The 16,054-nt window shown below is 56.1% G+C and overlaps 1 protein-coding gene across 4 annotated transcripts in view; it reads right to left on the reverse strand.

The window, feature by feature from the left end:
* GRAMD1B (GRAM domain containing 1B) overlaps window positions 1–16,054 on the reverse strand; it is a 171,999-nt gene that overhangs the window by 21,529 nt on the left and 134,416 nt on the right. For all 4 annotated transcript variants that reach the window (XM_065883061.1, XM_065883062.1, XM_065883064.1 and 1 more), the window contains 4 exons: window positions 13,539–13,559; window positions 2,448–2,532; window positions 1,857–1,960; window positions 1,026–1,121 (listed from right to left, as the gene is read on the reverse strand). In XM_065883061.1, the coding sequence (XP_065739133.1) occupies window positions 1,026–1,121; window positions 1,857–1,960; window positions 2,448–2,532; window positions 13,539–13,559 (306 nt within the window). The remainder of the gene's footprint in view (window positions 1–1,025; window positions 1,122–1,856; window positions 1,961–2,447; window positions 2,533–13,538; window positions 13,560–16,054) is intronic.

The following is a 16,054-nucleotide window of genomic DNA, read 5'->3' on the forward strand; positions in this document are numbered from 1 at the left end:
CAAACCCACTAACCCACTCACCCTTCGATTCATCAATTCAGCAAATACTTGAATATTAGTGTGTGCGCTCTTCTACACGTACACACACTAATACGTGTGCACACACTCTTCTACATGTTTTGGGCACAGTAACAAACAAAACAGAAAGCCCTTATGGAGCTTACACATTCGTGGGGACCTTTTATAATGTGCGGGAAGAGAGCGACAGAAACCCAGACTTTACTGAACATGTTCTAGGTGCTTCACAAATGCTCCTTCATTTAAACCACACAGAAGCTTTGGAAAATAAACATAACTGCTGATACTTAATAAAGAGAAACCGGCTGGTGAGGTTAGGTGACCTCTGTAATCACAAAGCTGCTTCGTGCCAGAAACAGAATTCAAAGCAAAGACGATCGGACCCCTAAGCCTCAGGGTTCTTGCCTCTGAAGTGCCTGAGTTCAAGGGCACTGCAGACCTGTGTTCAGTCCAGCCCTAGCCCCGAAGCTATCAGTCTTCAGGCTCTGGTTAAAGGTCAAAGATCACAGCGTTTCCTCCGCTCTCAGTTTTATCTACCCCATTTTCTCCATGCTGACGATATGGACAGTCTGTCTCCTATCAGACTCCTCACCCCTCTCGATGAGCTGTCCTGATATACGATGATACAGCTTACATTTGTAGAGCACTTTGCAATTTACTGTTTTCAAGTGTGTGAGGTCATTTCAGACTGTTAAACAGGCGTTGCTGGCTCCGTTTTACATTTACAAACCGGGGCTCAGAGAGGTTACATAATGTACCTACAGCCACGGGACTCTAATTCAGGTGTTCTGGCTCCAAGTCCGATGTTCTGCCACTCCACCTCGCCCCCTGCTCAGACCCCAAGCACCCTGCCCACCACGGAGGTAGCTCCCGTAATCTGCATCACCTTACCGCCTCTCACCCCAATCCTACCGGCCTCCATATTAGTGCAACTGAAGGGCAGAAATCCAGCAGTAGGGGGACTGGGGTTTGGGGGAACAGAAAGTCCAGGATCAGGCTCTACTTACCTTTTCCGAGTCAGTGCAAACTTGGATGGCATTGGGAATGAGGCGGGCTGTTTTTTCTTTAGTCATGGAGCAGATGTCTTTCAAACGAACGGTCAGCTGGCGTCCGCACAGAAACAGAGAATGGATATAACAAGCAAGAAGAGGCATATTAATAGAGTCAGGCAAAGTATTCACACGGCACCAGTTCAGACAGAGGAAATCAGATCACAGGCTGCATACTTCTAAACCTGGAAGGGACCTCCTTAGAGATCACCTGGTTTGTTCCCTTATTTCAGAGGCCACACGGCGAGCCTCGCCCAAGGTTCTCTTGATTCTTGGTCCAACGAGCTTTGCTTTCTCATTTCTACACAGCCTGATAAATGTGCAGAGGTCCCATCACGATTTGCCACTTACAGAAACACGGAACACTGGCACTGGATGGGACCTTAGAGTCATCTAGTGTGTCTTTTCTCACTTTATTTTATAAGATTAGGAAACAAGGCAAATAAAGGACTAGCCTAAAATCACACAGCTATTGGCTGCAGAACCAGAAAGTACAAGCCCGTTCTCTTGAGTCCCAAGGCCAGTGCCCGTTTTACCCTACACTTCTGCCTCCGTGGTGACTCCTGCCAAATATTTACCTGCACTTCCCCAAAATCAAATGCTCACCCGAGGAGGAGGGAGGGGAAGGCATGGTAGAGAGATCTATCCTTCAAGATTCAGGCACGTGCTTTTGTGAATTATGCAAAGGCTTGGGCAGAGTTTGAAATCAACCCAAGGACAAAAGTGAGGGCAGCTTCCGCAGCCACAGCCCAGGGGGACAGCCCCAGGGAGCAAGCCCCAGGTCTTTACCAGAGTTTCCCAGCGGAAGATGTTGCTGTAGAAGCAGATCCAGTTTTCAGAGAGGTAGAGTCGGCCCTGAAGAAGAATGTCTCTTTGGAGTGCACAGGAGTAATCTGTGGTAGAATGGGGGACGGAGCTCAGGGACAGGGAGCGTTCTCGGCAGACCAGTACAGTCAGGCAAGCCATCCCCCAACAGCCCCGGGAAGCCCAACTGCCCACCATGGACTAGGTGTGTGAAACACTAGACTAGCGGCCAAGGGAGTCCCTGGCGTCTCCTGATCAGGCAGGGGAAGGATGTGAACTACGTTAGAGGACGAAAAGGCCGATACAATTCAACCAACGCTCCTCCCCCTCCACAACTTCCCCAGCCCCTCCTCTGCCGGGCCATCTGCAGGGACAAGAGTGGCAGCGACGCCTCCCAGGCCGGGCTCTCTGGAGGCCATCACGCAAGTGGGGCTCAGCCCTGAGTCCCCACCGCTGGGGCCAGCTCCCTGGACATCCTCGCTCCCTACTCCCAGACAGATGCTCTTACTTGGGGAACCTGTACTCAGAAGCAGCCTGATTGCCTTCCTGCCCCCACACACAGGTCACCCAGCTCACCAACGATGAGGCGCTCCGTGTCTGGAAGTTGCTTAAAGAGCTTTCTGAAGTCTTCATTTCTCTGCTTGTAAGTGGGGCTTAACACCTGCGTGAAAATGGCCAAGGTTAGCAGGATGTTCCCAGGTTCATGGGCTGGGGAGGAAGGTGTGGGAGGAGGACCTGCTTGCACGTTTCAAGGCAAAGCTGAGGCTCTGTTGCACCAGAGACCCCAGGAGTTAGGCAAAGGGGGCTTGGTATGGAAAAACATGGTGGAGAGAATTTGATGCTGCAGAAGGCTTTATACCCAGTGTCCATCAGTGAGAAAATGTCAAACATACTAAGCAGGGCCCACACAACATCCCAAGTGGACAAAGGGAGGAGGGACAGCCCTGGGCTATTGCTGTTCTGCCTCTGACAGCAGGAAGCACCATGGTGACAGTGAAGCAGGCCCAAGGGGACTAAGGGGATCAAGGGGACCCCCACCCCCACCCCCCCGGCAGGACCCAGGATATGACAGCGCCCAGTGTAGCCCTCAGAAGAAGCTGTCATTACGAGTAACACAGTTAGCACTTGGCTGTGTCTGAACTTCATGACTGGAAAAAAGAAATCATGAAACATAAGACTAGTACAATGTTATGTCAATTATAGCTCAATAAAACTGGTGGGGGTGGAGCGAGGAATTACACCTTTACAAAAAGTGGATTAAAAAAAAAAAAAACCCCATAAAACTAGTACGAGGGCTTCCCTGGTGGCACAGTGGATGAGAGTCCGCCTGCCGACGCAGGGGACACGGGTTCGTGCCCCAGTCCGGGAAGACCCCACATGCCGCGGAGCGGCTGGGCCCGTGAGCCATGGCCGCTGAGCCTGCGCGTCCGGAGCCTGTGCTCTGCAGCGGGAGAGGCCACAGCAGTGAGAGGCTCGCGTACCGCAAAACAAACAAACGAACTAGTACTTAAAAAGAAAAAGCACACAAGTAGGGAATTTAAAAGCATATCTTGCAGGCTTCCCTGGTGGTGCAGTGGTTAAGAATCCGCCTGCCAATGCAGGGGACACGGGTTTGAGCCCTGGTCCGGGAAGATCCCACGTGCCGCGGAGCAACAAAGCCCATGCGCCACAACTACTGAGCCTGAGCGCCTAGAGCCCGTGCTCCGCAACAAGAGAAGCCACCGCAATGAGAAGTACGCGCACCACAACGAAGAGTAGCCCCCGCTCGCCGCACCTAGAGAAAGCCCGCGCGTAGCAACAAAGACCCAAAGCAGCCAAAAATAAATAAATAAAAACAAAAAACCACATCTGGCAACTTGAGGTACCCAAACTTCACTCCCTCACCATCCCTTAGAAGACTATCTAATCCAAACCTTACGTTACCAATGAGGAAACTAAGCCCGGAGAGAAGTCCCTGCCCAAAGACACCCCTGAACCCACACCTAGCGTTTCGGTGCCTCAGTGAAAACTCAAACCCATCAACTGCCTTAATGAATCCTTCTGGGAAATTCCATGAACCAGTCGAACGGACAGGAATCCTGCTCTTTCCAAGCTTACAATCAATCGTGTGCCCGTAAGTGAAAGGCACCCAAGGATGGTACACGAAGACAAGCGCACAACCCGGGAAGGGCAAGGCCTCGTGACAGAGACATGTGCACTCCACCCAGGTGACTTGTTGACCTACTTATGCCAGGAACACACGCAGGTAGACAAACCGTCCTGCTATTGCTGACAGATGGGTCTTGGCCATTTACGCTTTCTCGCCCACTTCCCTGGGAATCCACTGGCATACAGCTGGAGTTCACAATGGAGTGAACTCTGCACTGTTCGTTTCTTGGCTTTCTGCAAAGCTAACGGCCCGTGAGACAGCTGAGGCTGTGGCCTGACCACCCTGGCAGCAGGCACTGACTACCTCAGCTCGGTGACTACCTGTGCCAGAGGGAACAGGAGGGTTTCAGGAAGTTGGAGGAGAGAAAACAGCATGACTTCAGTTTGGGGGAGGTTTTCCAGGTAAGAGAGAAAGAAGAGGAGTGCTTTCAACTACTTTGTCCATAGTTAATTTGACATTTAAACTCTTGTTTTGGCTTATTTATTTATAAAATGAGTTTTGTATGTGCAAGTGGACCCTCTGCTACCTTCCCCAAAGCAACAGATATGCTGTAGGATCCCAAACTTCAGAACTCACCGACCATATGTTTGAACCAAGTATCGGGGTCATTGGGAGGGAATGTCTGGAAGCCAGCCCATCCCGTGACTTCTACGGCCAGAAAAGACCTCAGAAGACAACATTCCTCGGACCCATCAAACTGATACTGAGGTATCCAATCTCAGTGGCCCCCTGGCCTCACAGGACAGAGTCCACACACTGAAAACCCTTGCCTGAGCACCCGTCAGGAAGTTCCTAATTATGTCTAACCGACCTTGCAGAGCTAACGTGGAGTGAGATATGACCCTGCATCAAACACTATCATAAGCCCTTCACAACATCCTCTCATCTGACCACAGGGTCGTTTTTACGATCCCGTTTTAGACGCGAGGAAGCTGAGGCACAGAGAGGTTAAGCAACTTGCCCAAGGCACGTGGTTACTAAATGCGAGTGTGGGATATGAACCAGGGCGGGCAGTGTGGTCCACAGCTCTGGGTCTGAGCCATCACTCTGCACTGCCTCAGGATCCTTGCGCCAAGAAGGAAACAACAGGGATGCCCCAGCTGAGCACACCCTCTTGTGGATGAGGTGTTCACTTATGCGTGGGGCCCCCACTAGCCTTCCATGCCTGCAACTGGGGCTTTTTTGGGGCGGGGGTATAGTTTCAGTTTTGCAAGTTCTGGAAATTGGGTGTACAACAATGTGAACATACTTAACGCTACTGAAATACACATTTAGAAATACCTAAGATGGTAAATTTTATGTTATGTGTATTTTACCATACTTCTTTCTTTTTTTTTTGGCCACGCCATGTGGTTTACAGGATCTTAGTTCCCCGACCAGGGATCAAACCCAGGCCTTGGCAGAGTGAAAGCGCACAGCCCTAACCACTGGACTGCCGGGGAAACCCCACAATTTTTTAAAAAACTGTATCAGTCAAGTCGGTCTTAAAGTTCCAATATCTGCCTGAGGACCAGCCTACCAGGTGGCCCTGGACCCCCTTCAGTTGAAAATGGACATCAGGCATCCAATTGCCTGCAGCCTGGAAGTCCTCCCCTTTCTAAATGTTCCCTCCGTGGCGCTCTGTCACCCCTGCTCCTCTCACATCCAGTGAGGACTCAGACATGGACAGAGATGCAGGTGCAGGGAGTCTGGCCCTCATCTCCAATCCAGAGGCAAACGGAGGGAGCCGCCCTCTCCTCCCTTCGGAACGAAGCCGTGGCTATGGGGAGGGGAGGGCCCATCCAGCCCTGACCTCAGAAGTCAGCCAGTTCTGCAAGGGCTGCCTCGGCGGGGTGTAGGAACTCCTTAACCCAGGCCCACAAGTCACTGCCCTGATTCGAGCAGGCTGCCACCGTGGAAGGTAGGCAGGCTCGCCTCCTAGACTCTAAAGTACAGAGATCTTAGTTGGCCCCGCCACCACCTACCTTCTTGTCCCGGGAGACCGTGACCCTCTCTCCCTGGCGCCCTTGTGCTCTTAAAGCCGTCTCCTCCGAAGGGGAGGCACGGCTCACCTATTTTCATTTTAAATGGCCAAAGACTTCTGGTCCAAGGCTTGTCAAACCCGGGGCCCTCTCAGGGAGCAGGGCCAGGTGGAGAACGACAAGGGCGCCGCAGACCTGTCACACGGCGCAGAGAAGTGAGGATGCGCACTCACGGCTGGGATTTCCTCAGACCCGGGCCGGCAGCAGAGTTCCGCGCCAGCAGGTCCATCCGTCAGTTTCTCCAGGCGCCGCTGCAGGGGCTGGCTGTCCTGCTCCAGCAGGAGGCTCCAGAGGACCCCCGATTCCGTCAGAGATTCCATCCCGGTCCTTGAACTCCGACCCCCCACCCTCCCCACAGGATGCAACCAGTCAGTCTCGCCGGGGCTGGACGCAGAGAGGTGGCCTCTGGCTCCTCAGCAGCGGGTCTGTGTGACCCTCGCTGGCCCCCCTGGTGCCCCTAGAGCCCGGTTCCCGGCGCAGAGCCTCACGGGTGGGAGGGTGCGGTCAGCAAGGTTCTCAGGCGGGCTGGCCAGAGTCTCCAGGGGCCGGGCTCTGCCTCATCGCACTCGGCTCCCAGCGTGGCAGGTCTCCAGGCTGCGGGGGACCCAGATGGGACGTGAGGGGGCCCCTCCTCCGGGTCAGCGTGGACAGCCGCTCCAAGGGGCCAGCTGCGGCCAGGACGCGGAGGACGGGGCAGGTGCACAGGGCCGCCAGAGTCCCGCCCCACCGTTACTCACACACAGTAAGTACAGTGGCTCACGGCTGGTCTGAAACTCCAGGGAAGACAGACGCCCAACTCCCCAGCTCTGTCTGGCCCGTCCCGTAAGGCAGCCTGTTCAACGTGCAGTCGCTGCTCTGGGCGGGCGCTCTCGCTGTGACTCACGGTCCTCACCCAGGCAGCGTGGCCACCGCTGGCTGGGGCACCAGGGCCTGCTCCCCCCAACACCCCCTTTCCTCCCAGACACGCTCCTCTCAGCTGACCAGCAAGCAACTTCTTTGTTAGAATCGCCCGTGGCAGGAGGGAGGGGGGGGAGGCAGGGCGGGTGGGCGGGCAGGGCTGGAGCCCTACACACGCTTCGAGTTACAGGATCTGGGTGATGGTACCGGCCAACGTCCTCCAGTAACCCCCGGCCTAGCCTGGCCTCCCCAGCAGATGTTTCCTGCAATGGAAAGTAGCTGGCCAAGGCTCTGCATCGGGGAAGGGAGGGGAGGAGGTGCCAGGGGCACTGCTGTTGTGATGAAATCTGAAATGTGAGACCTGAACAGCCAGGGACTTCTTGGAGACACGCTCTCCCCTCACTGGCCCATCCATCCACCAACTCCCCCGTAGCAGCAGCAGCAACAGGAGACTTGGAAGTTTAACCCATCCTGTTTCAGACGTGCCGGTGGGGAGAAGCTGAGGCCAACAGCTCCCAGGTGCGTGGGCAGCATCGCCTTCCTTCCCAGGGACGCCGGGAGGGCACCCACTCAGCCTCTCAGACCTTGAGGGCCAAGGAACCATGCTAAGAGCAGAGAATCTGGGCCAGCTCCAAAGGAGACAGACAGGCTGCAAGGAAGCTGAGACCTCTGGAGAGGAAAGAGAGCCAGGCCAATGAGGGCAAGAAGGGCTCTAGAAAGAGAAGCTGGGGACAGAGGTCAGACGGCACTGGGGCCGGGAAGATTGGATTCCCAGGAAATGTCAGACTCTGGAGACAAACGGGGCACCTCCCTCGCCCTCCCCAGTTCTGCCCGCCTTGCCAGGAGGGTCTCCAGGCTGCACACGAGGGAGAACGTTGCCTTTGTCCTAGGAGTCTCAGCTATTGCTATTTGATGCAGTAACGCTCAAACTGTACCGTACTTAAAAATGATCTAACCATCATATCAAAAGTATAGATTCCTGACTCCCAACCCCCAAAATTGTGCTTCAGAGGAACCTGGGGTCTCCCAGTTAAGTCGTGTTGGAGGAAGAGCCTGAGTCCTCCCCCGAACTCCTGTTCGCGTCTCACTGTGCACACCCCGGACGCAGCCACCTCCTCCGCCCATCTATCACACAGGGTGATTCCTCTCTCAGACTACCGTCTTCTCCAGGAAGCAGCTAACGCCTCCAGCTATCTTCTCCAGCACCTGGTATGGTGGGTCTCAAGTCTCCACCGCTCAGAGAAACTATTTACCACATGAATGCATTCCTTCTGCGCCTCTTACACTGTCCCTATTTACACAGCATCGTGTGTGTACACATCCACACACATCCTCGCTCCTCTAGGCATGGCTCCTCAGCACCCAGTCCCTGCCAACACTCTCCAAGCCACATATCCGAGCTTCTCTCCGCCCTGCATCAGCCCTATTGTCAGGAGTGGGGTAGGAGAAGTCAGCAATTCCGTTTTCCAGGGTGACCGGAATGCTGCTCTCCTGGGCCTCAGCAGACCCCACGATCTAGGCAGTGCCAGGACCCAAGAGGGCTGAATCCTTACAGAAATTCCCTGGAAACATGTGAGTACTGCTGCGGCCAGATAAGGGGATGACTGTTTGGGGTCCGATGCGGTGAGTCAGGGGCAGGACACACCCAGAAAGATAAGCCCTGGAGATGAGTCTCGGTGTTCTCAGCCTTTGTCTCCTACGCCCCTCACAACGCTGCCCCACCAGGCAGGGCAGTGGGCAACTTCCAGCCTGGGGAGAGGGAACTGGCCCCAGGCTAAACATTAACTCCACGGCAAACACTGGGAGCTGGGACCAAGTGGTACCCCTCCCTGGATAGAGCAGCGGGAGGGAGAGGGTGGAGTAGTCCAGGAGAAAAACAGATGGATCTTGGTGACACACTGGCCTCACCTAGGAAGAAACCAATGGAGACCTTCAAAGGAGACGCTGGACTTTCAACCAGATCTGGGTAGGGAGGAGCCAGATGTGGGATAAGGGGCAGTGGAGACGGGGGAGGTGACCCAGCAAAGGAAGGAGAGAGGTGGGTGGGAGAGAGCGTAACAGAGAAAGGTGGAGTGGAGCGGGACAGGAAGTGGTCTCACCTGGAGACGGGGCCGCTCTGGAGACAGTTAAGATGGGGGCACGGGGGTCCATGGGTAAATAACAGAGGGAAGCTGGACGGAGGCAGAGGAAGCAGAGGCCGTCCCCGAAAAAAAAAAAAGAAAAACAAAAACGGGCTGCCAAGGTGTCCTCAGTGATGCCTTTCAGCGCTCACTTCCACTTTCCTCATTGTCCCCCATCATTTGAATTTCATTCCTACAAAGCTTCGTCCTCTTGTTCAATAGTATGTCTGCCAGGCCTGCCTGGTCATTCCACAGGGCCGGCACCATCCCTCTTCCCCACTGGACAGCCAGCATTCCCAACGGGGACCAGCAGGCCACTTGGGCCCTGAAGTCTCAGGGCAGCCGCCAGCGTCTGGGCTCCCATCCTCTGACCTCAGAAACCTTCCTTTCCCTAGGTTGCCACGGAGATGACTGACCCTCCAGGAAAGAGGTGAGGCAGGTGAGGAAGCACCTTTGTCCACCTGGAGCACCGGGGAAAAGTCTTCTGTGACTTGCCTTCATCCAGGATGCGAGAGCCCACTGCGTCCAGTGGGGCCATCTTTGGGGGGCAGATTGTACCCCTCTGGCCCCTAACTCTCCCCTTGGTCCCCCGTTTCTGCTCATCCTTCCACCTGTGTATCCCCCAAGCTGGGGGCCTTGACTAATAAAACTGGGGTCATCAAAGGGGGGTTCAGGGGCAGTAGATGTGATGAGGCCTGGCAGGGACTCAGGCAGGTGGCCCGGCCTTCAAACCCCACTCTTGACCTGAATATCCCTGGCTGGGGACCAGAGGCTCTTGCCACAGTCCTTCCACGTGTCCCTGGGGTCCAGCCACCTCCCTCTGTGGAACCCACGCTTTATAAAGGTCAAGATGGTTTGTCATCATGGTGACAGTTCCTCCCTGGCTAAATAGGTAAAAGTAAAATGCAGAAGAGAGGCAGGTGGAGGGGGAGGCTGGGGAGGGACAGGGCAGGGTTGGGGGGGCTTCCTCTCACATCAGAGCCAGGCCACTCCAGTGGGCCTGAGATGTTCTCGCAACAGTCGGCAAGCATGTGCTGACCCTCGCTGTCCTGAATCCGGCCAGGCATTTCTAACTGTCCCTAGGGCTGGGGAGACAGAGCCTTTGCGTATCGGAAGGATGTCCAGTGCCAGCGATGGAGCCTCAGGCAGCAGCATAGCTGGAGAGCCACCAGCGGCGTCAGGAGAGGGATCAGAGAGGGCTGTCGCAGAGCTGAGAAGGAGACACGGGGTAGCCTTCCTGATGGTCAAAGTCCAATCCCCTAGGCCAACGCAGTGGTGAGGTCGGGGGACCGAGCAGATCGAGGGAAAACAGAGAACCAGGTCACAGCAACAGGGGCAGGGCAAGGGCCTCCTGAGAAACCAGGAATGGACTAGGGGGGGCAGTGCTAGGCAGTGCGGGCGATGAACTGAAGTTTCCTGATGGGGCCTCTGCCCACGAGCGCTGACACACACACACACAGCATACCGCAGGAGCGCAGGCCCCAGAGGACGGGGGTACCACACACCCATGGGCACGGACTCAGGCGGTTCTGGGCTCAGGCAGGGAAACTCCCAGGACCTGGCTTCCCAGTGGAGCCAGAGCATCCAGCCTAGGAGCACAGCCAGGCTCAGGCGGTGCCCACGGAGAAGTGCACTGGTGCCATCAGAGTGGGCACCCGTGGGGGTGCCACTTGTGCGAACACACATCTTGCTTCCTCCAGACACCCAGGGGTGCACCAGCCCAGAGCTGGGGCATCAGCCTCAGGACGAGAGCAGGGTTTTACTTGGAAGAGGGGGGGTCCCGGTGTTGCTTGAAGCCGGCCTCTCTAGAGCTCTACCCACTGTGGCAGCTGATGACCCTCCGGACGTGAAAACACATAAAGCAAAAATGCCGAGATGCACTAGACACAGCCCATGACATCTGTGGCTCAGGCCGGCTGGAGACCCCTGTGCCTCGCAGCTTCCCTCCCATCTGCTCAGCTTCTGCCGCTGCCTCCCAATGCCCACCCGCCATTTCTCTCTCCCTCCCCCACGCCGGTCCATTCTGCTCCCTGTTCCGCCCACAAGTCAGGATGTCCACAGTGGAAGTCCGGCAGCACCCCGGGGCCGGGTGGCAGACACAAGGGACCACGTGTACCTGGCAACCCTGAATCGGGGAGCAGGGGAAGCAGGAGGGCAGCAGGAACACATTTGTGGATGGGCCCCATGTCTGGTATGGCTGAGCTTCCAGAAGAAGCCCCAGTGAGAGCGGGAGGCCGGGAGGGGATCTCTGAACGCTGCTCGGCAGAGCCCCTTGTGCACTTGGCCTCTGTGAGTTAATGATTTGTGCTGGGTGGAGAGTCAGTGTCTCTGGAATCCATCTGGGGTGAGGGGTGGAGGGTGAAGGGAGACAGCCTAGGATTAATGGAGGGTGAGGGCAGGAAAGGCCTGGGAACCGGGTGGGCTCTGGAGGACGACTGTATAAGGAGATTTACGGAGCGAGTGAGGGCGGGCTGTTCCAGCACGTCTCCGCTGCAGGTGGAATCCACCAGGAAGCAACGCTCGGCCATGCCGGGCTCCTCTGTCTGTCACTTATCTGCCATCAGAATGCCTGGCCTCTGGCCCCATGTGGCAGCTGGCCTACCACCACCGTCCAGCCAAGCAGCAGCATCTATTTCTAGCCTGCTGCTCTGCTGAGGGCTCGGACGCCAGTTCTCCTCTGTGGGGCTGAGGGAGAAACTAGGAGTGAAAGGAGGGGAAAAGTGGGGTGGGGGCGGGGGGGGAGTAAACCTGCTAGAACCAGAGAGGGAGAGAAAGCCAGCCCGGAGAAGGAAAGTTAGAAAGGAGAGCGGGAAACGGAGGTGGAGAAAAGAAAACGGGGGAGTCAGCGAGGAAAGGGTAGGCAAGGATTCAAGGGAAGGAAACGTGAGACGGAACAGAAAAGCTTGCTGGAAAGAGGAAAGGAGAGAAAGGAGTAGATAAGAGGGAGAGGGTGGAGACGGGCAGCAAGGCTGAGGATCTGCCCGTCCAAATCTGGTCGATTTAATTGTCCCCTGGGTCTGCAGCCACGTGTTCCCTGTTCCCCTTTGAGGCACTGATTTTACAGTACCCCTCAGGAGGGTGGAAGATTTCGGGACGGAAAGGATGCTGGAGGCCCCACCCACTCCCAGGAAAGCATTCTCCATCCCCTCTACGTCCTCCCACACAGGAGCTCCTCTCCCCTCCAGGATGTCAGCTCTTAAGCCACGGGGAGGCCACAAGCCCAGGTGAAGGCCACTGTGGGTCCGAGGGGGGCTGAGGGGCTGAAGTCCGGCTTCTCCCACCGACAGGCCACCTAAGCCCTCAACTCCCCTCCTGCCAGCACAGCCCACCAACCTCTGCTTTGCCTGTGCTGGGTGAGGCTAAGGCTGGGATCCATCAACCCTACCTCTGCTTGGTCCCCTGAGCAGCAGGAGGTGGGAAGCCACGGGGCTGACGGACATGAGCTTGACTGTAGGGAACCGCTGAGCCCTGTGGGAAAGCACCCTCCACACAGCGATTCCGGCCCAAGTCCCTGCGTTAAACCCAAGCCCCTCCCCCCTCCTCCTGCCGCTCCCCCTCGCCAGAGCGTCCTCAACGCCCGTCTCCCAGGCGCCCGCTCCGGCACCTTCTCCAACTCCACGCGACCTGCTGCCGCAGGGCCTGGTGTTAGGGGAGCGGGGAGGATGCATCCACGTGACCATCAGGGTCAAGCCCGGGCAACAGCAAGCTCAGGGATGAAAGACAGTGACCTGAGACCGGGCCGTGGGCAGCCGCAGGGGTGGGCGCACGACCAGGCAGGCCGCTGAGACTTCAGCCAGCTGCTCTTCACGGGAAAAGTTCAAAACCCTGTGGCCCCGGCTCTGTGACCCAGAGGATGTGGCCTCTGCAGGGACCGCTTACTCCACGATCGGCTTCCGCGTAGGAGCGCCCGTCTGGACACCGCAGGGACGACCCCAGAGCCGGGGATGTGTTCTGGGAGGAGTGTGCCCGTGGGGCTACCGAGAGGACCCAGGGGCAGAAGTCACATTCCGTTACATGAGACGGAGCCTCCCTACAAACGGGCAACTTGTCTGACTGCTTTTCCCCCAAAATGTCTCGGTTAAGGGGAGGAAACCTCGGCCCTAAGTTTAGGCCCCAGGACTGTCCCGTCCCAGAGTTCCGTCTGGCCTTGGAATGCCTCCCCAGCCCGGTCTCCTCCGTCAGGGCTGGAGGGCCCTTGTCGGGGATTCTAGCGGGGGGACGAGGCAGCCCATCCCTGCTTGGTCTCCGGGAATCGAACCCTCCCTCACCAGCAGTCCTGTCCTGCTACAGAAGAGAACCATGGTGTCTGGTTTTTGAGGGAGGGGGTCTGGTCAGGGGAAAAGCCCACCTTGCTAGGCCCCTAAGTTTGCCCGAGCCCACAGGGAAGCCACGCTGTGCCCCCCAAGCCTCCATCCCCCGAGCACGGCCACCCCCCACCCGCCTTGCACGAAGCCAACAAGCAGAGAAAAGGGATACTTACGTTATACCAGCTCTGGCTTTTCTGAAAAAACAAAGTAAGAGAAGCAACGTTAGTCAGCGAGACACGGTGGGAACGGCCAGCGCATTCCTGGCTCCAGAGGGAAGGTTACACAGACAGCGGAGGGCGGGCGGGGAGGAGGAACCCCAAGGCAGCTGAAGGCTCCCCGTGTTGTTGCTCGGGGTGGGGGTCCTCCTTTCTCAAGACAGCTCCCGAAAGGAGGCCCAGGGAGCGGTCCATGCTGGAAGCCCCCGCGGCTGGGATGGCAGGCAGCGCAGCACCAGCTAGAGCTCGGCCGGAAGGGAGCAGGCCCCATCACAAGGTTCTTCTGATGGGGGCGAGGGATGCACTGCAGGCATCCGAGACCCAGTCCCCAACGGGCCCTGATCAGAAGCAAAGTACCCACGGAGACCAACACAGCCGTCCACCCAAGTCGGCCCCCCTGCAAGGCAGGGTGGGACCCTCTGGTGTCGGGGAGTCAAGGGACTGCCTAGAAATTTCCCTCCAACTCAGTAAATTCCTCCTTCTGCCCAACTGGCTGATCATGTAAGTGACAGTGGCCAAGGAGTGGTTGGGGGCTGTGTGTTGGGGGGAAGGCTGAAGCACATAATTGCTAAAGGTCCTTCCCGACTTCATGGGGTTAAAATTCAATACCAACAAACCCTGGTCCGTCCCGACTCCAGAATTCAGGTCCTCTCCATTCCCAGCCCTGAGCAAAGGTAACAAAGTTTTTTAGGGAAAGAGGAGGGATGGCTAAGGGGAGGGATGGCCTAGTCTATCTCCCATCTCACTGGCCAGGAGTCCTTTATACATACACATCCCACTTGGAAGACAGAAAGACAAGCAGATAGAGACAGACAGACACACACACACACTCGCACACGCGCACCCCTGCCCCATCTCTTCAGGGGCTGACCCAACAGGTTTAGACTGGGCAGACTGGGGCTGGGGTACTTTCAGTTTTAAATGCTTGCCAAGGGTGTATAATTCAGGAAGAGAATCACTGGGTAGAAGGAAGCTTTGCCTACCGGTCCACATCTTAACTATCGGCACACCTCGTTTTACTACGCTTCATAGACATTGCATTTTTTACAAACCGAAGGTTTGTGGCAATAGGGTGTCAAGCAAGTCTATCGACACCATTTTCCCAAGAGCATCCATTATTTTTCAGTTAATTTAAAATTGTATTTTTAATGATAATTTAAGTGTACACTGCTTTTTTTAGACATAACGCTATTGTATACTTGACAGACTACAGCACAGTGTAAACATAACTTTCACGTGTTCTGGGAAATCAAAATATCCACGTGACTTGCTTTATTGTAACGTTTGCTTCGCTGTGGTGGCCTGGAACCCAACGGCAGGCTCTCCGAGCTCTGGCTGCATACGCAGAGGTGTGGATCGTGGGCACACTTAGCAACCTTTATCCCGCCCACCTGGTCTTACAGGGTCCCTACTCCTAAGGGAAGAAGGCAGGCGTGGTCTCAGGAGGTCTGCTGTGCGGTGTCTGGAGAGGGTGAGGGTGACTGCAGTGGCGAAGGCCTGGGCGTGCGATTGCCCCCCTCGCTGGCTCTCCCATCAGGAAGAACTCTGTAGAGACCTTCACCTTCACTCTGAAGGGGAAGCGTGTCAGCAGACGAAGGACAGGCGTGGGTGGTGCTGCCTCTGAGTGGCTTTGTTTCAACCTCACACCCTATCTCACTGGCCAGGGGGCAGGTGGCAAGGCAGGCGCTCCATCCTCCTCTGCAAGATGCTCTCCTTGGTCGTTTCCCAACAAAGGCTGTCACCACGGCCCCATCCGGAAGTCACATATTCCCACCACAGCCTCATCTTCTCCTCCAGTCCAGAGGGCCTAGCAGGTAAGGGGCCAAATCCAAATATTCAAAGCCAACTATCCCACCACTGAGGGAGAATGGGAATCGTGGACTGAAAGTTAGCCTCTAGTCCTTCTGGAGGAGCGTGGATGGGGCAAGGAGGCTGCAGCGGACTCTACCCTGCGCCTTAGAACGTCTTAATTCTTGGGTCCTCATTCTGAGATCACAGGGCACGAAGCTGTACAGGTATCCATGAAAACACCTCTCTCAATAGTGGAAAAGCACGCTCTAGAAGCTGCCGGCCTCAAGCACCCGCAGTTCGCCTGCGTTTCATCAAACCAAAGCCAGGTCATCAGACACCTGCTTCACGACTGAGAAAACTCTCTGTACCCGCCCCCAGCTGCTCACCTCACCGTCCTGGCCTCCACGTGAGACCCTCGGAGGAAAGGGGGCAGCAGGAATTTGATCCTTTACTTAGGCTCCCCCTCCTAACTCGAGTGAATGGAAGAAGGAGAGTTTCGTGCACTGCCGCACAGATGCACGGCCCTTCTGAATCTGTTTGGAAAAAGAGCTTCAGGGTGACAAAGAGCCTGCACCAGGGAACCTGGGCCCACCTCTGACTAGCTGTGTGATACCTTTGTGTGTGTTACTTGCTTGTGTAAATACGTGTTCACAAGTACTGCAATGTCAGACACACAGAGCGAG

The sequence above is a fragment of the Phocoena phocoena genome, chromosome 8, assembly GCF_963924675.1.
Source record: "Phocoena phocoena chromosome 8, mPhoPho1.1, whole genome shotgun sequence".
NCBI lineage: Eukaryota > Metazoa > Chordata > Mammalia > Artiodactyla > Phocoenidae > Phocoena > Phocoena phocoena.